This window comes from Panthera leo, chromosome B4 (genome assembly GCF_018350215.1).
Source record: "Panthera leo isolate Ple1 chromosome B4, P.leo_Ple1_pat1.1, whole genome shotgun sequence".
Taxonomy (NCBI): domain Eukaryota; kingdom Metazoa; phylum Chordata; class Mammalia; order Carnivora; family Felidae; genus Panthera; species Panthera leo.
In genome coordinates this window covers 117,258,610-117,283,497 of record NC_056685.1, presented here as the reverse complement: position 1 = coordinate 117,283,497, position 24,888 = coordinate 117,258,610, and the positions used below count along the sequence as shown (strand labels likewise).

Here is a 24,888-nt window from a genome sequence, read left to right as displayed (position 1 = left end):
TCCCAGATCACTTCAAAGGCTGCTCTGAGAACCCACCTAGGTTATCCTCGGTATAAACACACTCAGCAACTTCAGGACAGTTACTGAGCATCTCTGGGGAGAGTTGCTGACTAATTTTAAAAATTGCCTAAGTAAGTTGCCAGGAGCGGCCTCTGTTCAGAGTAGGAAGAGGCCCACAAATTGGGAGAGCTTTACTGGATGTCGTGGCAGATTGCATTTTCCCAAAATGGTTGCAACAATAGCTCCCGACCCACATGCCCTTCTTATAATTTGATATTAACACTCCTCCCACCAGGAGGTGGAATCTGTGTCCAATCTTGGATCTGGGTGGATTTGGGACTCGCAGGGAAAAGCCATTATGTAACTTTAAAAGCTAGGGCATAAACAGTGATAGAGCTTCTGTCTGATTCTTTTGGAAGGCTCGTTCTTGAAACCCAGAGACTATACTGCGCCGAGGCCCAACCGGGCACACTGAGGTCACGTGTCATGTTCCGGCCCACAGTCCAATCTGCGTTCCCAGCCCCATAGTCAACAGCCAGCGTCAAGCACCAGACCAAACTCGCCTTTGAGCCTTCGGGGATCCCAGCCCTCGGAAGCTGAATCATCCCCAACCTTCAGGTCTATCCAGCTGATGCCCCAGGTATCATGGAGCGGAGACCAATTGTCCTGTTAGGTCCTTTGCAAACATGTGACCCGCATTTTAGTGAAATGGTGGTCGTTTTATGCCACTAAGTTTGGGGTGCTTTGTTATAGAACAGCAGTAACTGGAACAATGAAAATGGGAAATGTATGTGGTTAAAAGTGAGGCATGCAGCCATTCCTAGCACGGGAATTACCACAGCTTCTCTTTCAGCCTCTCTTTCGGGAATGTACTCAGAGGCTTCATCTCAGGCATGTTGCCTTTCCACTATAGCTGCTCCGCTACTTACAGGGGAGCAAGGGAACTAACTGCAAGGGAACTCAGATAGCTCTTCGATGATGATAACAATGTTTTGTTTAGGATTGTGCCTGGCACTGTTCTGAGAGTTTACATGGATTGACTCATTGAATCCACACAACAAACCTATGAGGTAAGTACTATTTTTATTCTCATTTTACAAATAGGGAAGCTGAAGCCTTGAGGTTAAACAACTTTCCCAAGTTTACACAACTAGCAAATATCAGAGCTGGGCTGGGATTTGGAACCAGGCAGCTGCGCTCCCAAGCAAGCCTGTGCACAAGCCACGCTGACTCTAACTCTCCCTCGATCCAGCCCCTCCCTCTGAAAGGCCAAGAGCACCCAAATTGAAAAAGTGGGACACTGCTGGCTTCAGTGTCACGATAATGGTCCGGGCACAGGCTCCGGAGTCTGCCGGTCTTGGCTGGGACAGTTACCAGCTGTGGTGACTTTGGGCGGGTCTTTTAAGCTCCGTTACCTCTTCCCTCCCCCTCCCCCTTTTATGCAAAACAATCATCCATTTTAAAGCCACAGCTCTTGTCTTCATTAAGCATTAGCCTTACTCCTCCTTTCTAGACTGTCAGCCTCTTTGGGACAAGGACTTTGTCTTTCTCACTTCTGAGTGCTCCAGTGGAGCCAGCATGGTGCCATGTACTCAGCTGCAGCTTGTAACTGAGTTGACTTTAAAAAAAAAACCAAAAAACAAAAAAACTATTGTCTTTATTTTTGTATCCAGGGCTTTTGGGATTTGTTCTGTTCTTTCCATCCCCATGAACAAAGCCATAAAATCATGCTCTTACCACTGAGTCTGCTGCCAAAATGAGGACTTGGGTTTACTGCCTCTTCTTTCAAAGGTCTTCCTAATCAGAGGAAAAGGCTTTCACAGGCACCCTTGATCATGTTTATATCTACCTAAGGATTCTCTACTGCCTTCCGATCATTTTCCAAAGTAATTAAAACTCCTAACCATGGGCCACAGGAGCTTCTACTAACTTGATTTCTTATAGGGAACTATTGAACCCTTCTCAAAAGACACCACAGGGAATTTCTCACCTTCAGAATTATGCCAGGATAATACCAGAATATTAACTGATATTATTACTGAGGGAGGGGTGTCTGGCCCCCAGGCCTCCGTTTTACCCTGTATTGTAATTACTTCTGTATTTGTCTGTTTCTCCTGCTAAACTGAAGGCAGGGACTCTGGTTTTTACTTTTGTATCCCAAAGTCTAGCCCAATGTCTGGCACAGAGAAAGCACTTGACAAATGTCTACTATTCAAATGCATGGAGTTGATGAGCTCAGAGTCACTGATAATGTCCAGATTGCAACCCAGGGGGATCTCTGGAAGATGTATCAAGAACATTCATTGATTTAACAAAGCATTTATTGAACACCTTCATGAGAACCAGCATTGGGCAAGGCAGTGAGAATAGAAATGTAATAAGATCCAATCTTACTATATAAGACCCAATCTGCTCTAGTAGGGGAGACAAATATGGAAGCACATCATTAGAACTTATTTTGGTAAAAACTAAGCACAGAGATCTAAACCATGGGGTTGAGAGGCAGTGATAACAAGAAGGCAGTCTGAGTTAGGTTAACAGATTACATGTGTTATTTCCCATTTAACACAACCCAGAAAAAGATAAGATGCTAGCTAGCATTGTGGAATGATCCTCCAGCTGATGGCCGGGGCCATGAAATCATAAGGGGTCATATGGTATAGGTGGCCACATGATAGAATCAATACCCTCAGACATAAAAGGAAAGATGCTAATGACTAAACTAAGAGAGGTTAATATATCTGACTCTGTGTCTCCCTCTACCTATTCTTCTACCCTCCCTATACTTCTTACCCAAACCTGCTGAAAGATAATGATCATTTTAGTGGCCACCATGTGGTTGATGTCAATATCTAATCACAAACATTAAAAAATGATCATTTTAAGAATCAGAAATAAGAGACCATGTGTACACTAAATTCAACTGTGTGAAAAGGAAGTCACATGAGGTACATAAACAATGCAGTGGAAGTCATTAGAACTTAACTGTCATTAAGGATTTTTTTTACACTAAATTCAAGCTATATTTAAGAAAACATATTGCATAATTAAACTATTTTATGTGCAGCTGGGGCTTGAGAAACAATGGCAGACATCAGGCCATCCTGGTGCTTTCTCAGAGTAGAAGGAAGGAGTTTCGGGATCTATTATGAGGTAAATTCATGGCTGCTGCAATCCACCAAGCCTCTGGCATGCGGTCAGCTGCCTCGCTAGTACTCTTCTCTTGCCTTGACCGCCGTTGGCATTTTCCACTCCATGTCCAGGAAGGCAAGGGTGGCTAGAAAAAACCCACAAGCAAAGATGCCTGGTTCTCTAACGAACGTATGACTTCTAAATCTCAGCGTGGCCTTCAATCCTCTTGTCCTTGGTCAGCTTCCTCGCTCCTCACACCCAATGACTGTGAACGCTCAAGACCTTCATCTTTCCCTTGGAGACCAGACACTCAGCCTCCTGCCCACCCTACAGGAGGTAAACTCGCCTCCACTTCAAGGAGAGTGTGAAAACCTCCGGGTGTGAACTGCCCCAGTTTCTCCCACCCTTTTCTTACATACTTACTCACACTCCCTCTCACCTAATCTGCCACCTCAAGACCTAGAGAAAGAGGAGTCTTACCTCTGTTCCCAGTCAGTTCTCTCACTTGTGCTGTCAAGGTCTTTATGTTCCCCGAAGGCCCCGCCTCCATCATTTGTCCTTTTCTCTTCTAGAAAGGCAGGCTCCACCCCTGCTAGCTCTCTCCTCTTATCGCAGCCAGTCTCCTACCCCTCCAGACTTCTCACCCAAACGTTCCTGAAGATTCATGTACTGGTGCAACTTTCACTCTCTCACATTTCACTCCTCAGTTCCCTGTAGCATATGCTCCCTATTCTAATGAAACATTTTCTGGGTGTAGTTTAGCAAAACATGCAGTTCCTGGATTTAAGCAGAACTGTATTTGACTCCTGCCTCCTCCACTTACAAGGTACAGGATCCTGAACATGCTGCTTAATTTCTTCATTTCTAATGTGGGGATAATAATAGTAACCAACTTCACAGAGTTCTTGTAATATTCAATGACATACTATATGTAAAACACCGGACAGTGACTGCACCGGCCATGTGCTCGATAAAACTTGTTGCTAGTAGTCGCATTTGCATTTTAATGATGATTATCATTATTATTCGCCAGGCACTATGCTAGGTCTAGCTAGAAATCCTGAACTAAAAGAACTCCTACCAAATTATGCAGCCAAGAAAAACTAATTTGCAATCTTCTCATACAATGTGTCTTATCTCTCTTGGCTTAGGATCACCTTTTCCACCTTCAAACCAGGATCTGCTCCTAGGAATTTCCTTCCATACTGATTCTGTATGACTCCGGTCAGTTCTGTACACACACACACACACACACACACACACATGCACACACACATGGTAAATTTATCTGTATCATGTGAACCAACAGGAAAATATTTGATTTAGCCAAACCCAGGAACTTTAACCTATGCTGCTTTTGCAGCAACAGAAGTAACTACACCATGCTCTGAGGGCAGTTGGAACTCAATAATTACTGATGAGCAGACAGTTGTATATAATGATTTAGTCCTCCCCTTGGTCAGTCGCAGCAAGGACAGAAAGCATATTTTTAGCATCATGTTTGAGTCTTACCTGACAACTTGGAAACTGCAATAATTTAAACCTATGTAGGCAAGGGAAGGATCGCTTTGTTGTTGATACACCAGAAATGAAACCTAACGGTCATTTATATTCTGTGATTACTCGCTAAGAAGGTTGGCATGGAGCACTCGTTTCTTTTCTCCATGTTCTTGCTATTCTGTGTTTTTGTCACAGGCTGCGCGTGGCAATATTTGTTTTAATCGGGAAGACGCAGTACAGGCGAAGGCGACTGTAACACGTATGTTCAGTAAGGAACCGAATTGCACAGCAGGCTCTCATCTCAGTGACAAAAATGGCTTCACTAAGGCATGTAATTTTCTTTGTCTAACAATTTGGTTTTAGGAACAAGCTCTGACACTCCCATGCCCCACCTCCCCCAAGCACTACTAGGTAAGGCTGGCTTTCAGTGAAGGTATTAGCATGGGGTTCAATTGGGGGCCCCTTCTCCTGGACTGGTGGACCCTTTCACTGTGGGGACCTCAAGTCAGGATCCTGCAGGCTGACCTAATGCCTCCAGGGTTCAATAGTGGTTTACATCCCAGACAAAGAAAATGGTTCCTGGTTCTTTCCTTCTCTCTCTCTCTCTCTCTCTCTCTCTTTTTAAAAGATTTTTCTTAATTAATCTCTACATCCAATGTGGGGCTCAAACTTACAACCCCGAGATCAAGAGGCGCAGGCTGCACTGACTGAGCCAGCCAGTAATCTTTAACACGATTACTCCCCCTTTCTATCAATATTTCAAAACAAATTTGCATCCTAAACATCTGTTTGAAATTAGTTGACTCAGGGATGAAGAATTCACACACGGAAAGCACGACCATGGTAGAGGATGAAAATGATGATGACACCTAAAGAGCTAATAATTACTAAGCATTTATTTATGTGAGGCTCTATTTCTGATACTTAACATATATGATTTCCTTTAGTTCTCACGGCTGTGAAGGGTTGGCATTATTACCCCCGCTTCAAGTATGAGAACGCTGAGGCTTAGAGAGGCTAAATAACTTGTCTAGGGTCACACAACTAATAACACTCAAGGCTAGGATTCCAACCCAGGTCGGTCAGACGCTAAGGCCCGTTAATGCAATAAATCATGTATCTTAAATAACAGCTCCTTTTTCTGTGACCTGTTTTCAACCACAGTTTGCACAAAATTAGGTTAAACTTGATTTTTATTATAATGTCTCCCATGGTAAATCTATGTATTTCTGTAATACAAAATTAGGTTCCCATTTAAGAAATGGGAAAAGGACATGAATGGCCAAATGAAAAAAAAATTAAGGCAAATGCTAAATTTCAGATACTTAAAACTTAGGGGAATTTAATTTAAGAAACAGTAACCAAGCAATACACTGTACTAAGCACTGTGAGTATTCAAAAATTAAGATAGTACTGCTCCTGCTCCAAGAAGCTGATGATCTAGTGGGAGGAACACAGTGTAGGTCTTACCTCAAATGGCATCTCCTAAGAGAGGTTTTCCCAGACCACCTTACCTAACCTGTCGCCCATTCCCGGTTACTTTCTATCACAGGGGTTAGCAAACTTTTTTTTTCTGGAAAGGGCCAGAAAATAAATAATTTAGGCTTTGTGTGCCATATGGTTTCTGTCAAAACCACCCAACTCTGCTGCTGTAGCTCATAGCAGCTATAGATCATAAATAAACAAATGAGCATGCTGTATGCCAATAAAACTTTATTTACGAAACAGGCAGTGGGCCAGATATAGCTCACAGGCTGTAGTCTGCTGACCCTACTCTAACATATCACTCTTTCTTTCTTTCATAACACTTAAAAAATCTGAAATTACCCTGCTTCTTGATCTATTACTATTATTTTCTCTTTCCCTCCACAAATATGTCAGCTCCAAGAGAGTGAGGTCCTTGCTGCTTGTTCATAGCTGGCTCTCCAGGACCTAGAACAGGGTTCCTGACACATAGACAGTTCACTCTAAATATTGTTGATTGACTAAATGAGTGAGTACTATTTTACAAAAGGAGAAACACTGACTGCCAACAAACATATAAACTATATTTGACCATATTATTAATAAATATAAAATAATTGAAAATGTCTTTTTTTTTTTTTTACTTATCATACCTAGAATGGCTAGAAAAAGAGAAGGAGGAAGACAAGAAAGAGGGAGAAGGGGAAGAGAGAGGGCTAGAAAGAGGAAGAGGGCATGTGTAGATGAATGTGTGGTAAACTGGCCCCCTCAATTACTGCTGATGAGAGAGAGTATATATCCAGAAGAATCAAAAGCGGGGCCTCAAACAGATACTTGCACATCCATGTTTATAACAGCATTATTTACAGCAGCCAAAAGATAGAAACAACTCAAATGACCATCCACAAAAGAATGGATAAACAAATGTGGTACATCCACAGAATGGAATATTATTCAGCCTTAAAAAGGGATGAAATACTGATACATGCTACAACAAGGATGAACTTTGAAAACACTGCTAAAAGGAATAAGCCAGCCACAAAGGAGCAATATTGTATGATTCCATGTAGACAAGGTATCTAGAATAGGCAAGTAGTAGACTAGAAGTAGAAAGTAGAACAGAGATTATCAGGAGCTCAGGGGAGAGAGAATGAGGAGTTATTATTTAATGGGTACAACGTGTCCGCAATGATGAAAATTTCTGGAGATGGATTGGCTGCAGAGCATTATGAATGTACTTAATGCCACTGAAGGGTATACTTAGAAATGGCTAAAAGTGTAAATTTTATATTTTATATATCCTACTATAATAAAAAAGTATGTATACTTTTTTACTCCAAAATCTTGCTCCTAAAGAAGTAATTCTGAGGAGATAATACAGAAGGGTGAAATATGCATATACAAGAATCCACCAACCTCAAGATCCATGAATAAAAATCTAGTTGTATACATAGAGCCTGACAACAAATACACAAAAGAAACTTTTATGCAGGCATTAAACATGACAAAGTAGACTTTTCACATAAAAATATCTCCATAGCATTATTGTTAAATGAGAAAAAAAAAACAAGCTACAAATACATGTACAGTATAATCCCATTGATGTAAAAATTCTAAAGTTTCTCTCTACATGGAAAACACTGGAGATATCTTTGAGAATGCCCATAGTTGGTTAGTCTCTGAATAGTACATTTGAAATTATTTTAAAATTATCTTCTTCATAATTCTCTGTACTTGATTTTTTAACAGAGTATTTTTAACCAAAATAACATGCTATTATAAACTCATGTTTATCACTTTTTCACATTAATTAAGGAGGGTTAGGCCCTTGATACTTTCATAATAGCTGTTTTCTATATTTCTGTTTCTATAGCAACAATAATACTTGCGAGAGAATCAGATACATTTTTACAAAAGATACGTACCTCAGACAATGGTGTTGTATCTCTATCAGTCAAAAATAGATTTATTATTTCAGAGCAACATTCAATAATCATGTTCTAGAAATAAGAAGACAATATAGTGAGGTTGAACTTACTGGTAAACTACTGTATTTTAGTTATAAACTATTTACTCCATTTGTCTTTTTTTTTTTTTTTTTTTTTTTTTTTTTTGCATCATCCCCTAACCCTAATTCCCCAGGAGAAAACTTACAGAGACTCAGAGATCACAATTCCTTAAATAATTAAGGTTATTTAAAAAGATACAGGATGATCACAACAGATAAGACTTAATTATGAACAATACATGACTTCATTGTTAAAATTCATATGTTACAGAAGAATAACAAGTGAGGTAATTCACACCGAATTAAGTTTTGGAAAATCACTTTTCTTCTGAGAAGAGAACCCTGAGTTGAAGAGATTCAGACCCCAGAGAGGGATTTTAATCAAAGAAGAATAGCCGAGAATTGAGAAAAAAAAATGGAAAAAGTAAATGAAAAGGAAGCAAGAGTTAATATCGTACGTTGTCCATTTTTGATGACACTGCCACAGCCCCTACTGTATGGACACAGCCATGTTTATGTGTGGACATCTGATCTACCCATAAGCAGTGGTGAATCAATCAGATTCTCTAGCATTTCATGTAAGGAAGGGTAAGAGAAGAGAGTTACAGTCAGTCCTGACTATATGAGCTGAAGGTCCTGATACGAACTCGGAAAAGGCAGCCATTGTACTAGACGTACGATGCATAAGAGAAGGAAAAAGAAAAAAGAAAAGATGAGTAAGAGAAGGGAACAGGATGAGAACTTACACCCCACCCTACGAGTAAGCGCAGGCTTGGCTCCCGACTCACCAGTTCCATTTTCTGTGAGGCCCATTGTGTTTGGTTTCCAGTCCTTATGTATGAGCTTACTTATATGCTGCCACATACTGCCTCCCACCACACCTACTTTACTTGAGCTAGTGTAAGTAGCCTTTCTTTACAAGGCCGTGGGAGATAAACTATGCCTACTTTGTGATGTGACCAGCATCCAGCAACAATTCACTTTTATGAGAGCTTTAATAGATAAATGTATCAGCATTCAGAAATATGGAAATGAGAAAGTTCCATTAATTTTTATTTTTAAAATAATTTTTTAATGTTCAATTATTTTCCAGAGAGAGAGACAGAGCACTGGCAGGGGAAGGGCAGAGAGAGACAGAGACACAGAATCTGAAGCAGCCTCCAGGCTCCAAGCTGTCAGCACAGAGCCCATTGCAGGGCTCAAACCCATGGACCATGAGATCATGACCTGAGTCGAAGTCAGACACATGACTGACTGAGCCACCCAGGCGCCCCACATTAATTTTTAAATTATGACTGACCAGTGATGATTAAAACCTTGAAATAAAGAAGCAATTCACAGCCCTAAGTCATATTACATTTAAGTTTTAATAAATGCATGAACATAGAAAAGATCAAATTCCAGAGTTCCAAAGCTATAGTTAATTGAATACAACTTAACAAATATATTCGAGATGCTGTGGAGCACGAAGATGAGGAAACAGAACCTACCCTCACGAAGTGTACAGTGGCTGAGAAGAATAGATTTGGACACATCTAAATAAAATACCAAGTAGAATGTGGTCAGAGCATGGACAGGAATAGGTTATAGGAACCTAGGGGTGGGAGACAGAGGAATTATAAGGAACAGAGAAGACTTCCTGGAGGGAAGGTCGTGAGAACAGAGCCTTAAATGAGTAATAGCATTTCACAGAGAATGGGGACAAGGACATTCCAGGAGAAGGAAGGCATGTAAGCAACAGAACAGTGGATATTCAAGGAACATAAACATATGATATGGTCTTTACTACAGGTGTGTATAGGAAGCATGGCAGTATGAGTGAGGAGAAATAAGGCTGGAGAGGTGCACTTATAATAGGACATGTAAAAGTTACGAATTTGAATTTTACTGCATAGGAAATCGAAAGGCACCAGACTAAGGAAACAATGATCCAATTGCTTTAAAAAGATAATTCTGGCTATATTTTAAAGGTGAACTAGACTGAGAAGAGACAAGAGAAAGAGAAATTAGCCGGGAGGTTACTCAAACTGTTTGGACAGGAAGTGATCATGGCTAGAAGTGGGCCAGCTTCAATGGGACCAAAAAAGATGGAGGGCAAGTAGGATACTAGCACTGATCGGGGAATACAGCTTTCCTGTGAGGAACCTCCCAGGCTCTTCGTCCACTTTAAGACAAAGGGGATACTCTTTCGTCTCCACACTTACACTTCTCATATTTATCTAATTTCTATATTTTTAATTGAGTTGTCAGGACTGGTTAAAATACATTTCCTTCTTATAGGAAAGGTTTCAATAACAGCCATGATGGGTTACTGTCATGATTTCATCAAGAGCTATCAAGCAAAATGAGACTGTGTACGTCATTAATCATTTCACATAACAGATGAAGACAGCAATATTACCTGATAAATGCCTTCCACTACCTGTCTCAACATTTATCAAACAGAAATTTCACCTCAACAACATCCTATTTCTTTGGCATTATTTGCAGTAAATCACATAAACACATAGAAAATTGGCTGATTGGATATCAGGTTGTGGGAGGCCTCACATGACCTTTCTACCACAGAAGTGAAGCCTCGAGCTCATCAAGCCGGGCAGAAAGCTGCCAGAGGTGTGTGGGTGTGTGGTTGGCAGGGGGCTGGAAGGGCACAGAGTGACCCTTGTTCAATCTTTGCCATTTCTCCCTTAAAAAGGAGCATCTATCGATTCTATGGAGAATGGTTTACTGAGTTACTTCAAAAATAACCATGCCAACTCTGACTTAGTTGAAATCCTCATCTTCTTTCACCTACTGTATGGAAAAAACTTCCTAAATTGTTTTCCATCCTCCAGACTCTTGGTTCCCTCATCCCTCCTTCACATGCCACCGGTTTATGTCAGCCAATCACAGAGTGGATCATGAGATGCCCTTCCAGGTGCTGCCCCCTCCCCCTAACCCCCACACCCAGCCCTGCCTTTTCATGGCCCTTGCCTACAGAACAAAGTTCACTCGCCATTTATTCATTCAGCACCTACTGTATGCAGCCTAAGTGTCATGAACTGGTAATGAACAAGACAGAAAGAGAGCCCTTAAGGAGCCAACGGATGGTCTAGTGGGAAGAAAAGGAGAGACAGACTCTTACAGCACCATGTGGTGAGTCAGAGAGGAGGAGTCACTTAATTCCACCCACCTCTTCAGCCGCATCTCCCACTACATTCACCCTGTTCTCCCATCACAACAGACATCTCATCGTCCCTTGAATGCAACATTCACTTCCATGACTTCACACCCCTTCTCTTGCTGTATCCTCAGTCTGCTATGAGTGCCCTCCACAGGTCTTCAACTAGAAGCTCCCCAAGCGAGTACTGGAGAGGCACTATGTGTCAGGCACTGGGCTAAATATCAGAGATAAGATGATGAACAAAACCTCCAGCAAAGGAAGTCACAGTAAAGAGAGATGAAGAGACACATAAACAGATAACCTTCAAAACAATGCAGTAAGAGTACAGGGTGTTTTGGGGTATTTTGTTGGAAGGTTGCATGCAGATGTCAGAGAGATACTAAAGAACATGACAATTGGGGAAAAGAAGGTTTAAAAGAAGTTTTGCCTTGTGTTATGAAAGAATTCCCTCTTGAATGTTCTTATGAGAGACTCCATAAAGATTTAGATTATTTTCAATGGTTTTGAACAGCAGATTGATGTTTCTTAGAATGACACATTTTGCTAAAAGAGGACCACCCAATGGCTAGGCTCATTATGAATGACATCTGGGTACCTACGTCCATACTCATACAATGATTAATCTCCTCCATGACAAAGACCTAATTGTACTGATTTCTGCATGTCCTTATCTCCTCCCCAAGCCTGGAAAAAATTTTGCATATAATATTTCCTCAAAAAGAATTTGTGAATTGATGCTAATGTTCAATTTCATTTTGTTCTTTGTTTTCATAGTACTTTGATATTTGGGATATGTTGACTGTATACTAATTTTAATTGCCTTGTACAATCCAGGCATCCCATAAATGTTTGCTGAACTAACCTTAGGTGAATTGGTAAGCATATTTTAGGCTCTTCATATCAGTATGCTATCACTCCAAATAAGATGTTTTTCTCTTAAAATCAGGATCGTGTGCATTTTTCATATGCCTTAAAGTCCCTGGTAAGCTCTGAAGACACTCCTAAAGCTATGAATGACAGGTTAAAATAACTCAGTCATTCTAAGCCAGCTTTGTTCATTTTAGAAGGACGTACACGGTTTTCAAGCCAGAAGTGATTAGAACACCTGTTCTGTAGCCCTCTCGATACATCTTAAATTAATATCTGTGTTCTGAATTTCTTAGCTTATTCCAGACCATAGGCTTTGGCGGGGGGCGGGGGGGGGGGGGAGGAGGTGGTAAAAAAGGGAAAGGAACAAGAAAGAGAGTAAGATTCATTATCCCCCATATCAACCAAAGGTACATTTTCTGGTACCTTCTATTTAATAACCCACCAAAAATCTATACTTTGATAGAAATAAATATAATAGATTATAGAGGTTATAAAATCCTTTCCAATTCCAGACCAGAATCGATCTCTTCAAGTGTCCTAGTTAACTTCTAATTAGTGCCAAGTGAAGGTTGTCATGACAACAAACTGGCAGATTTAGTCAATGGGATTTGTTAGAACACAGAATATGGCTGCCTTTTTTTTAAGTGCCAGTTAGCATACTGGAAAAAAAAAAAAGAAAACTTTATATGTTCCTTCTTTTTCTCAACTTTTCCAGTGTTCTGAACTAATCTGTTTGCCAGTTCATCTAAACAGATATTAGTTTGTCTTCCATTTGATGACATTCTCTTATATAGAGAACCAACAGAACTGAAACATATTTAAAAATGCCCTCCTTAAAGCTGAAGAAACATTTTCTAAGTTAAGGAACAAGACAAACTCAAAGATACACAGAACATCATTACTGAAAGTAGTCTGTTTTACTCAAGGACTGATCCACTGACATATACCATTCTAGTCAGGACAAGAAAGCAAGCCACAAACTCTGGTTAAAGGGACTCTGGATTCCTCCCTCTGCTTACATTCAAATGCTCTCTCTTATCCCCATTTATTTGGTATTTTCTTATATTCATAGTCAACCTCTTTACTGAGATTGCCAGGCTCATTGTAATAAATTTGATTCCCACATCAGACCCCACAGAAATTCTGGTGACTCACCTTCCAACCAAGGGGTGTGGCTCTCCATCTCAGAGCACTATTTTAGTGAGATGATCAGTTTTAGAGATGAGAGGAACATTAGTCCCAGATAAGGGTAAGTGACTGACCCTAGGTAGTGAAACTGAGTAGCAGAGCACAACCTAGACTTCGTGCTCTTATGGATGCTCACCCTCCTGCTTCAGACAATAGAAGTTGCAAAGATGAATGGGTTTAGGAGAAAATAATCGTTTTTCATATATGAATTATATGGAAGTGGACTCAGGGACAATTTCAGCAAAGAATATTCTAGACTATGGCTCAAAGACAGCAATCTGATATGTCTGGACTATGACCAAAAAACTAAGTGACCAAATTAAGTGATCTACAAAAGAAGTGCAAAAATGACACGAGAATGGAGTTCTTCCTGAAAACAGACATAATATGCAAAAAAAATACATATGTTAGAAGAGATGCTCCACATCATTCATCATCAGGGAAATACAAATCAAAACCACAATGAGATACTACCTCACACCTGTCAGAATAGTTAACATTAACAACACAGGAAACAACAGGTGTTGGCTTGGATACAGAGAAAGGGGAACCCTCTTGCCCCATTGGTGGGAATTCAAACTGGTGCAGCCACTATGGAAAACAGTATGGAAGTTCCTCAAAAAGCTAAAAATAGAACTACTCCACAACCCAACAATTGCACTACTAGGTATTTATCCAAAGGATACAAAAATACTGATTTGAAAAGGCACATTTACCCCAAAGTTTATAGCATCATTATCAACAATAGCCAAATTATGAAGAGCCCAATGGTCATTGACTAATTAATGGATAAAGAAGAGGTGATATATATTAGTGGAATATTACTCAGCCATCAAAAAGAATGAAATCTTGCCATTTGCAAAGCCATGGATGGAGCTAGTGTGTATTATGTGAAGCGAAATAAGTTGGTCAGAGAAAGACAAATACCATATGATTTCACTCACATGTGGAATTTAAGAAACAAAACAGATGAACATAGGGGCAGGGGGAAAAAAAGAGAGGGGGGCAAACCATGAGAGACTCTGAACTATAGAGAACAAACTGTGGGTTGCTGGAGGGGAGGTGGGGGGACGGGCTAAATAGGTGATGGGTGTTAAAGAGGGCACTTGTTATGAGCACTGGATGTTATATGTAAGTGATGAATCAAAGCGATAAAAATTCTACACTATATGTTAACCAACTAGAATTTAAATGAAAACTTGAAACAAAGAAAATATGTATGTTATGTTATTATTTTATAGTGTATGTAATCTCATGGGTTTGAGATATCTGATCTATTAGATTTATTATAAGCGCTCAGTATATAGGTAACATCAAGAAACATCTGGTAATTAATATCGTAACCTACAAAGACACTGAAAAGACTTTGGGATGTGCAACCCAAAATCTAAGACATCAGTTCTATGATAAATCCGGGCACAGAGCAGAGGAAAGGCAAGTGTGGAAAAGTGGCATTTTGCAAAGGCTAACTGTTCTTGATGAATCCTCTTACAGCTGGACTTGTTGCTTTCACAATAATGAAAAATGGATTCACTCACTCTACTGGTAAATTCAGACTGAAAATGCCAACAGGTACACTCTGAGAATCAGGAGAGTCCTCAAATTTTACACGTTCACATGAGTGCATAGATGAGGAAATAAAGAGCTAAACCTACACCTGAAACTAACATAACATGTATGTCAACTACACTTCAATAAAAAAGGGGAAAAAAGGTTAGAATGGCAAAAAAAAAAAAAAAGAAAGAAAGAAAAGAAAAAATAGAAATAGGACAAAAAGAGGTATACCAATACATTTCTTTAAGAATTAAAAATGTTTTGGGGTGCCTGCATGGCTCAGTTGGTTAAGAGTCTGACTTTGGCTCAGGTCATGATCTCACGGTTTGTGAGTTTGAGCCCAGTGATGGGCTCTATGCTGACAGCTCAGAGCCTGAAACCTGCTTCAGATTCTCTCTCTCTCTCTCTCTCTCTCTCTCTCTCTCTCTGCCCCTCCCACTCCCCTGCTTTCATTGTGTCTCTCTCTCTCTCTCAAAAAAAAAAAAAACACTAAAAATTTAAAAAAAGAATTAAAAATGTTTTGTTATTGTGATTGAATATTAAACTAGCAAAAAGTGATTTAAGGAATGAGATACAGCAGATCAAAAATGAAGAAAAGATCCTAAAAACTTACAGAGAGGAGAAACAGAGCTGGGCCCCAACTGGCTGGGAATTCAACCAGGAAAGCAGCAAAAGGAGGCCCCAGATTTAGAGGTATGCTGTAGGCATTGGGGGCAAACAGTCCTCAACTAGAGCAGAAAGATGGGAGCTTTCAAGAAGAAAAAAAGGAACTGAGATATTATTTGATAAGCATGAACAACTGGGTGAAAATCTATGGATGAACATATGAAAATTGTGATGTAATGATCAGAAGAAAGTTAAAGAAAAAATACAAGAAAAATCAAAGCTTATACAAGAAAAGAAAATAACCATAGTACATTCTTTGACTTGGCTGTGAACATTGTTTCCAGGGGCATGATAATGTAAATACTGAATAGTGACTTAACCAAAATCTGTCATATGACAATACTTGGGAAAAGGAGAAAGGAGAAGTTGGGGAGAAGTATAAGTGAATTAAACCCTTATATACCACAACAAAATCAATAGATATTATCTCAAGTTGATACATAAAAGAAAAAAGAATAATTATTTGTAGCTAATAGCTCTATTCATCAATAATTCTGGTTTTCCTTCTCCCAAGCCTGTAGGATGTGACTTCTTTGGACAATGAAATATTAGTGGAAGTGATATGACAGAAACCTTAAGAGCCAATGTGCGATTTGCCCCATTTCTTCCCTCCTGCTACTGTGACTGGTGATATTTCACGTGATGGATGTGCTACCAGCCTAGATGCAGGCCTGAGGGGACATGGAACAGGGCCCCAGTTAACGCACTTGGATTTGAAGGCCGTTTGCTGCCTCATTTTTCATGACTGATACTACATATTATTATACACGTGGAAGTAAATAACAAGAGAAACAGCTGAAAGAGCTGAAAATGGTTGCCTCTGCAAAGCAGGACTGCAGAGTGAGAAGAGGTTCGGTAGGAGACTGTCCCTTTTCGGTAAGTCTTGTAGAGCTATCTGACTTTTAAAATGGCCAAAATAACTACAGAATCTATAACTCAAGAAAGTGGATTAATGTGCAAATGGAAATTCAAAGGACAAGTGATTAGGGAAGAACAAATATGTTCCTGCTCCTCTCATTTCCATAGAGCGTAAGGAAATGCCACTCCACTCCTAGAGGAGGAACACTTCTGGCTTCTTTCAGACTTGAAACTAATTTACTGCCAGGAAAGTGGAGTGACTTAACTGATTAGTAAGTTTGGGAAAAGCAAAAGGACATGCTGGGCTCAGCCTCTTCTGGGCAATCTTTGTTTATATTTTTGGAGGCACCCTGCCTACAAGACTGCTGGTCTCTGCTCCTCCCTGCAGTGAGCCTGGCAGGGGCAGAAGGACACTAGGGAATCCTGTGGTTACACAGGTGTGACTAGGTGGGCAAGTCTGGCTCATTCAGGGGTGAGATACTACTAAGCTCATTTGGTCACAGTCCTAAAGCAATGTTCGACAATCAATCAGCTTTCTCAGTTAATGACGCTGAGATTTTGATTTCCACTATCCATCTGCTATATCCCATTCCTCAATGGGTTCAGAACTCAGGAAGGGTAGAAGAGAAATGACCCTCAATGACCCTCTTCTCCAGACACATACATCAATCATCACAAAAACCACCCAACTGTGTGATCAAATTAATAATACGCCATTAAGATAATGTCTTTTTTGTTGTTGTTCAAAAAATACATATATGCATAGAGAAAGTCTGAAAGATACTTTTCTTCACACATTTCTGAAATAATAAAAATATTGAAACAGTACACTTAAGAATAAAGAGTAAAAGAATAATGTAAAGTTACAGAGCATTATTTCTTGGGATTCACAGTGGTATCTGAATGATTTCTCTAGATTGCCTTTGCTTGCTTTCACCATCACATTCTTATAATTGGTATGTTTAGAAAAGCTTCGAAGGAAGCACTACGTATGTGTCCAAAAAAGTTGGATATATTTGATACTCTAAATAGAGAAGTGGAGAACAGAAGAACCACAAAGTTCAAGATTAGTGACATAGTTGTGCTTTGATGAAGTAAAAAAAATCACTTAAATAATTATATAAAATGACATCTATGCTACAACAGCAATGCAATTTTCCATTATTTTTAATAACTTACTTCCATTTCCTTATCAACTGATTTCTCTTCCATTTCTTGCATTTCGGATACATTTTCATCTGAAGTAATTTCAGGAGTTGTTGGCAATGATATTTCAGCTATTTGCGTAAGATTAGATAGTTTCTCATGAATTGAAATAACCCTAAAAATAACAGATGCACATGTATTTTACTTGAAAAGCTAAGAAAGGCATTCGTTTATTCCCAGAATCAGTAATATGTGTAAAGTTAGTCCTCAGGTATTTAACACCGGGGTTTCTGGCATTCCCAAACATCATTCATTCAATAATTCCTTCATTCAAGAAACATGAGCAAAGAGAAACAATTCTAACCCGTATAATATTTATGACCTAGTTATATACTCTGAGAGATTTAAAATGACAAACTGGCAAAGGCACAATGACAGAAATGCACACATCCAAAATACTGCTTAAGATGAAAAAAAAAAAAAAATGAACATTTACGCGAGCAAAGAAAGTCCAGGCAATGACAAAAGGTTTGCTCCTATGTAAATCTTAATGCTGTGCCATGACTGCCCTGCTGACCTGAAGGTAAGAATTATGGCAAGTTAGCAATGGCTTGCAAAGGCCAATCAATGAGCCCATAACAATGAAGTATATTGTGCGGGGAGGGGTGAAAGGGCAGGGAGCAGGATCAAGAAAGAAGGAAAAGCAAAAACCAAGGAGGAAGGCACAGGACACAGCGGCAATTATGCTGAAGACAGAAAGCTTCTGGGGCCACAGGCCAGTGAACAGTGGATACTCTGAAGGCAGAGGTAAATGGGTGAGTGGAGTCAGGAGAAGGAAAAGCATTTGAAGCAGCTGAAGGAGGCAAACAGCCACCTGTGTGGCCTTCAGTGAGTCTATGCTATGGGATACAGCACATATATGCATGCATGTGTGCGTGCGTCAGTGTGGGTGTCTCCATCCAAGGAAGGAGGGAAACTTTTATGAGAAAGAAGTAAATTATCCATTAAGTCAAACTGACATCAAAAACATACACAGGAATGTCAATTCTCCAATGTTCCACAGGGTCCTCATCTGCAGCATGGTATAACACTCGATGACCATGATAGAAGGTGAAAAAGTACCTTTAATTATACATAAGAGGATCTGAAATTATATAGTGTGTTTAAGAAACTCTTTTATAAAAAAAGGACAATGGTTAAAATGTAAAGATCTGTTATTAAAAGTTCACTTGGAAGACATCCATTAAAAAAAAAAAAGGGGGTCATCTCCAAGAATGGCGGAAAGGCTGCCTGATGCACTGGAGAGAGAACAGGTAGGACTCAAAGGACCTGGGAGAAGCATGCTTGGTTCCAACACACATCAGCCATGAGACCCTGCACAAGCCACCTAACCTCTCTGACCCTGACATTCCTCCTACTGCAAGACTGGAATAATAAAACCTGCTTCATCTACTTCACAGCATTTTGTACCGATGAAATGACATAACTATGTACATTCCTAACCATGAGAAGCCACATGAGAGAAAGATGATATTCTAACACACTGTTCTTCATTCTAATACCCAAGAAAGAATTCTTATAATTCCCGTTTCTCTTTCAAAAATAATGTAGCTTCCTCTTCTGATACATGGAATTGCAGGAAGGATAAACTGTTCTTTGATGTTTGGGTTTCAGATTGTCAGTGAATGTCCAGAGCTGCACTATCTGTTTCAAAAACAAATGTCCTGGTCTAACTCTGTAAAAAGCAGGTAGCGGGGGGGTGGGGGGGGGTGGTGGCTGGGCCCCTGATCAAGGAGCAGCATCAGAGGACCTAGCATCTCAGGTTCATCTCATGACCCCATTTGCCCAACATCTTGCCCATTCACATCTTGACCTCCCCGTCCGTGTCAATGCTCAGTCCAGCTTTTGAATTCCCACATTGGCCCACAAACATCCATCATCTCATCCAGGCTAGACCAGCTCCCCACAGCCTCTGCTCTCATTTACTGACTCACGGGCACTCTCTCCCTCCCAGACTGCCAGGGCCTGGAAGCAGGACCCGGGCAGAAGTAGAAATGTGGATGGCAGGAGACTTGAAGGCAGAGACAGCAGGCAGGGAACTGGATCTTGGTTAGAAGAACATAATTAGATAGAACTACACAGAAACATTTATGCGTGTGTGTTGAGAACACTATCTTTTCTTTTGTTGCTTTAGAAAAATGCCAAGAATTAAAATGTTTTTCCTTGTAAGTACTTAATTTGGAGATTAGGACGTGAAATGAACGATTCAAGAGGACTGCTCAATTTGAAGGCTATTCTGGTTCCTTCTCTGGCTTATTTTTTTCTGACCCCTTGTATTCTTACTTTGCCTTCTGAAAGATGGTCAACAAGAGCAACTCCCCACGTACCTATCTTACCCTGGCCCTCCTAAGAATACAAGCAATGCCAGCCTAGGTGAGGGAAATGGGCAGCTTTCACTGTGTCCCCAAGGGACAGGTTAGATGAGACACTGCCAGGCACCCTCCTCTGTGTTGGCCTCAGTGACAGGTTCATGTCCCTAACCTGAGTAAACCTACCACTGATCATAAACACATTCAAATTACAAACTTTTTGGAATAAAAAAGAATTCTGTCAGTTTGATTTCATTCCACTCTGCAGAAATTATCATCATTTTCATCATGTGATTCTAAAAAAATATCTTGCCATATTTATGTACACAAAGCAAGTATATAATTTCATAACTTTGTTGCTTAGCTGTGCTGGTATATGTCCTGTGCCTAGATTTTCTGCCAGTTAAAAAAAAAAAAAAAAAAGGGAAAAAAGAAAATTGGCTGAATAATTGAAAATATGCCAGCTCTTGAAACATCTCTTGTTTTATTCTCTTTTATGGCAAGGCCAAGAAGTCCTTCAAAATGAAAATCTTGGAGCATGAACAAGGCTCTTCAGGGAAGAACCAGGTCTCTGTTCGCTAAGCACTTACTAGGTGCCTAACAGGGCAAAGAGCTGACACTGACAGACACAGGGGTTAGTAACAAGACTTGACATTTGCCCAGTGCTTTCGGCCTTTCAGAAGATATGCATACGTTGTCTGTCTTGATCTTAACAACAACCCTGAAAGGTAGGCAGAGTAGATATTCTTTCCATTTTACAACTGAGGCGATGGAGTTGAGGTCACAAGGACGGTGAACAATGGAATCAAAACTAAATTAACTAAGCAATGAAAAAAATTAAAAACCAACTAGGAATTTGGTAAAGTGAAACAGGAGAAGAGAGAAACCAGGCATGAGCAAAAGTTAGAGACATGCCCTGTTTGATGGAGAGAAAGGAAAACAACCTGGATGAAGCAGAGGCTTTTGATGTGGGGAACAATGTAAAATAGGGAAGGGTGGGACAATGGAGGGTGTGGAGTTTGTCCATAATTTTGCAACCCAATACGGAGCCACATGTTACTTTTTAAATATGCCCCAAATTAGGGGTGCCTGGGTGGCTCAGTCGATTAAGTAGCCAACTTCGGCTCAGGTCATGGTCTCAAGGCTTGTGAGTTCGAGCCCTGCACCAGGCTCTGTGCTGATAGTTCAGAGCCTGGAGCCTGCTTCAGATTCTGTGTCTCCCTCTCTCTCTGTCCCTCCCCCTCTCCTGCTCTGTCTCTCTTTCAAAAATAAATAAGCATTAAAAATTTTTTAAAATGTGCCCCAAATTATAGGCAAAATATAATATATATCCTTGTACTCTCTAAAATCTTTATGGGGCGCCTGGGTGGCGCAGTCGGTTAAGCGTCCGACTTCAGCCAGGTCACGATCTCGCGGTCCGTGAGTTCGAGCCCCGCGTCAGGCTCTGGGCTGATGGCTCGGAGCCTGGAGCCTGTTTCCGATTCTGTGTCTCCCTCTCTCTCTGCCCCTCCCCCGTTCATGCTCTGTCTCTCTCTGTCCCAAAAATAAATAAAAAACGTTGAAAAAAAAAATTTAAAAATAAAATCTTTATGAAGTGTCAGGAAGTGTTTCTCCACAACCCTCAGTACTATTATTCTTATTCCCACTTCATTGATGGGGTGACTGAAGCACAGAGAGGTTAAGTAACAAGCTCAAGTTTGCAAAGTGAATAAGGGGCACGATTGGCATTTGACCCAAAGCAGGCTGGATTCAGAGTTCATACTCTTAACCACTGCAATATCATACTCCTCTAATTAAAAGGAAGATTCTTCTAAAAATGTCTTCTAAAAGTTCTCCTGTGACTTACCTTGAATATTACTAAAACAGTCTGTTCTAAGGAAAATATTAGCAGAGTTGTAGGAAATCCATCATTACTTGCCTGTTCAGTGGAACCCAGAAAGAGCCAACATAGACATCGCTGTAAGTGCTATTAGGCACAGCATCTGAAATATTCTGAGGCCTCATGTTATATGCATACAACAATAAAACCTATAAGAAAATTAAGACATGAATAAAATATGACACTAAAATTACACGTTGCCTCAAAATAATATCATTAAATTTTTTAAGTTTTTCTTTGAAAGAGAAAACAATTGTTTTTCAACTCACTTTAAAGAGGACTGATTTGAGCAAGAATTGTACAAAGTTTATGAGGTGAAAAGAAATGCCCTTTGATAATAATATTATATTATTTTTGAAGAGTGTCATTTCTTACTGCAATTATTAAGTTTAAATCTCAACCTGCGAAGGCCCTCTACGAGTTGGAAATGTGTACCTGGTGAATATCCAACCTTGTTTCTCGTTGCTTCTCAATATGCACCTTTCTCATCAGTGGTCATAGCTGCTTCTGTGCATCACTTACGCTGCTCCCTTACTCTTCTGTTTATTCAACCTACACACAACTTTCTGGTCCCCACCTCTAACATGGAACTTCTCCTAATGACTCATACTCTGGTAATCCCCCTGCGGTTTGAATTTTGACAATCCTTAAAGTGAATTCCTTATATTGTAGCACTTACTTATGGTCCAATTCACAGAATTTGAGACTCATAGAACCTTAGAGAGGATCTGGTCTAAGTCCCTCCTTTTAGATATGAGAAAGCTGAGGCCCAGAGCTGCCAGTCAAAACCAACTAATTAAGTACATGCATTTATCTCTGTTTCTTTGATAATCAAACTAAAATAAGAGTACAGGGATTTTTTAGAAAGGCGTAAATCCACAAAGACAGACAAAAAGGAGGTAAGCAGACAAGAGATGTTAGCAACACGTTGAAGGACAGAAATTGCTGAGAAGAGTGTTGGGGGACTCAGAAAAGAGGAAAGGCTGTGTCCTAACTGCCTTCAGAGGGGTTGCCAACAACAAACATGACTGAGAACCCAGAAAGGCTTGGGAGCTGGAGATGTTCCTCCCTCTTATCCCTTCCCTGAGCCCATGCCACCAGGAGATTTCCCTACTTCCCTTGCCTCCTCTCTGGCCAAACTTCCTTTCATTTTCCTCTCTGCTGAGGTTAAATCAGAGCTCTATTGTCAGGGACATTAGGTACAGGGCTGAGATGCAGAACTGAAAACATGGGAATTAAGTGGAAGTCTGTGTTCTGAACAAGAGACATCCCCTACCCCACCGCAGCCCCTGCTCGGGATGTAGGAAACCAGACAGAAGTTGAAAAGGATCCTCTTTGAGGAAACTGACCAGACAAAGAGAAAAGACCTACAGATACTGACATTTCAGCATCCTGCAATGAAACTGCTGGCTCCTGCAGTTACCCTACAATGAGGCCTATAAATCAATAAGTCTGACCTGATACACCCTGTAGCACCTTCACAAATGAATGGATAGCCAAGGGTCACTAGACATGAAACGAAAGGTAGAGACCAAAACTAACATAAGAAAGGAACTTGAAGAATCAGATATAAGACAGAGAGCAGAAGAGAACTTCAATGAAACCATAATTGATATCTTAAGAGAGAATAAAGACAATATTTTATCTGTGAATCAAGAACGCAGTGCTGTTAAAAATGAACAAAGAACAAGAAAGAGCTCTTAAGAACTAAAAAAATATATGATCACAACTAAATATCAACAAAGGTTTGAAATATAAAACTGAAGATATCTCCTCAAAAGTAAACCTAAATTTTAAAACATAGGTAATATGGGAGAAACGATGAGAAAAATACTCAAGCTAATAAATTCAGTATCTGAATAATAATTCCAGAAGGTACAGAGATAATCAAAGGGAGGAAATTATCAAAGAAAATAATTCTTCTTGCACTAAAGAATATACTGAAAGATTGAAAGGGGCACAGTGGATGACAGACCTGCATAGTTCATCATGGAATTTCAGCACACAGGGCATGGAAAGAAGATCCCCAGAGCTTCCACAGGAAAAAGAAAAAGAAAGAACTAGGCATGAGAATGGGACCATACTTAACAGCAATGCAGGATTGCCAGAAACAATGGGGCAATGTCTCCCACGTTTTGAGAGAAAATAATTTTCAACGTAGAGTTTTATGCCTAGAAAATGATGACGTCAGCATACAATGATGACTTTGTGTTGGACATTCAAGGTTTTCTTATATCCTGTGTAAGTACAGGGTCAATCTGTCGCAAGTGGTTAACATCTCAGGGGACTGTAGTACTATTGTTGGCCCTTGGCCAAAGCTGAGTGAAATGTACCACCCAGTGACTAATGCAGTCCTGTTCTTGATTCTCAAACACACCAATGGGGCAGCCTGTGCCATCGTGTCAGCATTTTCTTGTAGATATGTACATACTGATGATTTGCATCTGGATTCTATTGTTCTCTTCATTTCTATCACTGAGTCCGGTCCCACACATGGTTTTGACTACAAGAATAGAGAGGTATGAAAGACCCCTCCTCAGTTAAGACATCAACCTTCTTGAGACCAAGACATCTTACCATATTTTTGTGGTTCATGATCTGTAGATGAAGTGTGCTGTGCAACTGAGTGAGGACCCTGGCAACTGCTCCCAGGCATCTTGGATCTCTCTACTGGTTATCTGAGCTTTCTTTATCCTGCCATGACTTATTCTTTACCAAAATCTTCCATGAATATACTTTGTGGAATATATTGTATGGTGTGTCCTTTGAATAATCAGAGCCTCCAACACATCCTTCATCAGAAAGCTGTAAAATGTGTTCATTCAATAGGAGAGAGCAAGTCAAGATAGGGAGAAACATGGGACCCAGGGAATTCTCAGGAGGATGGCGAGTGGGCTCTTATGATGATATCTGAACCATGAGAGCAATCAATCCAGTTTGGAACATGTCTCTGAAGAAGAAGACGACAATAAAAGAATTAAGATAAACTGATGAGTTTGACCATGCAGAGAAGAACTGTGTAGTTCTTTGAAAGTTTAGGAAGAATGAGAGATTCTAGAATACAGAGAACACTAAATTAAAAATAAGGCAG

At 40.1% G+C, this 24,888-nt stretch overlaps 1 protein-coding gene across 4 annotated transcripts in view; it reads right to left on the bottom strand.

Moving 5' to 3' along the window:
- Positions 1–24,888, bottom strand: part of CFAP54 (cilia and flagella associated protein 54) — a 288,803-nt gene that overhangs the window by 13,401 nt on the left and 250,514 nt on the right. For all 4 annotated transcript variants that reach the window (XM_042947439.1, XM_042947441.1, XM_042947440.1 and 1 more), the window contains 3 exons: positions 21,837–21,946; positions 17,583–17,724; positions 8,022–8,096 (listed from right to left, as the gene is read on the bottom strand). In XM_042947439.1, coding sequence (XP_042803373.1) covers positions 8,022–8,096; positions 17,583–17,724; positions 21,837–21,946 — 327 coding nt within the window. The remainder of the gene's footprint in view (positions 1–8,021; positions 8,097–17,582; positions 17,725–21,836; positions 21,947–24,888) is intronic.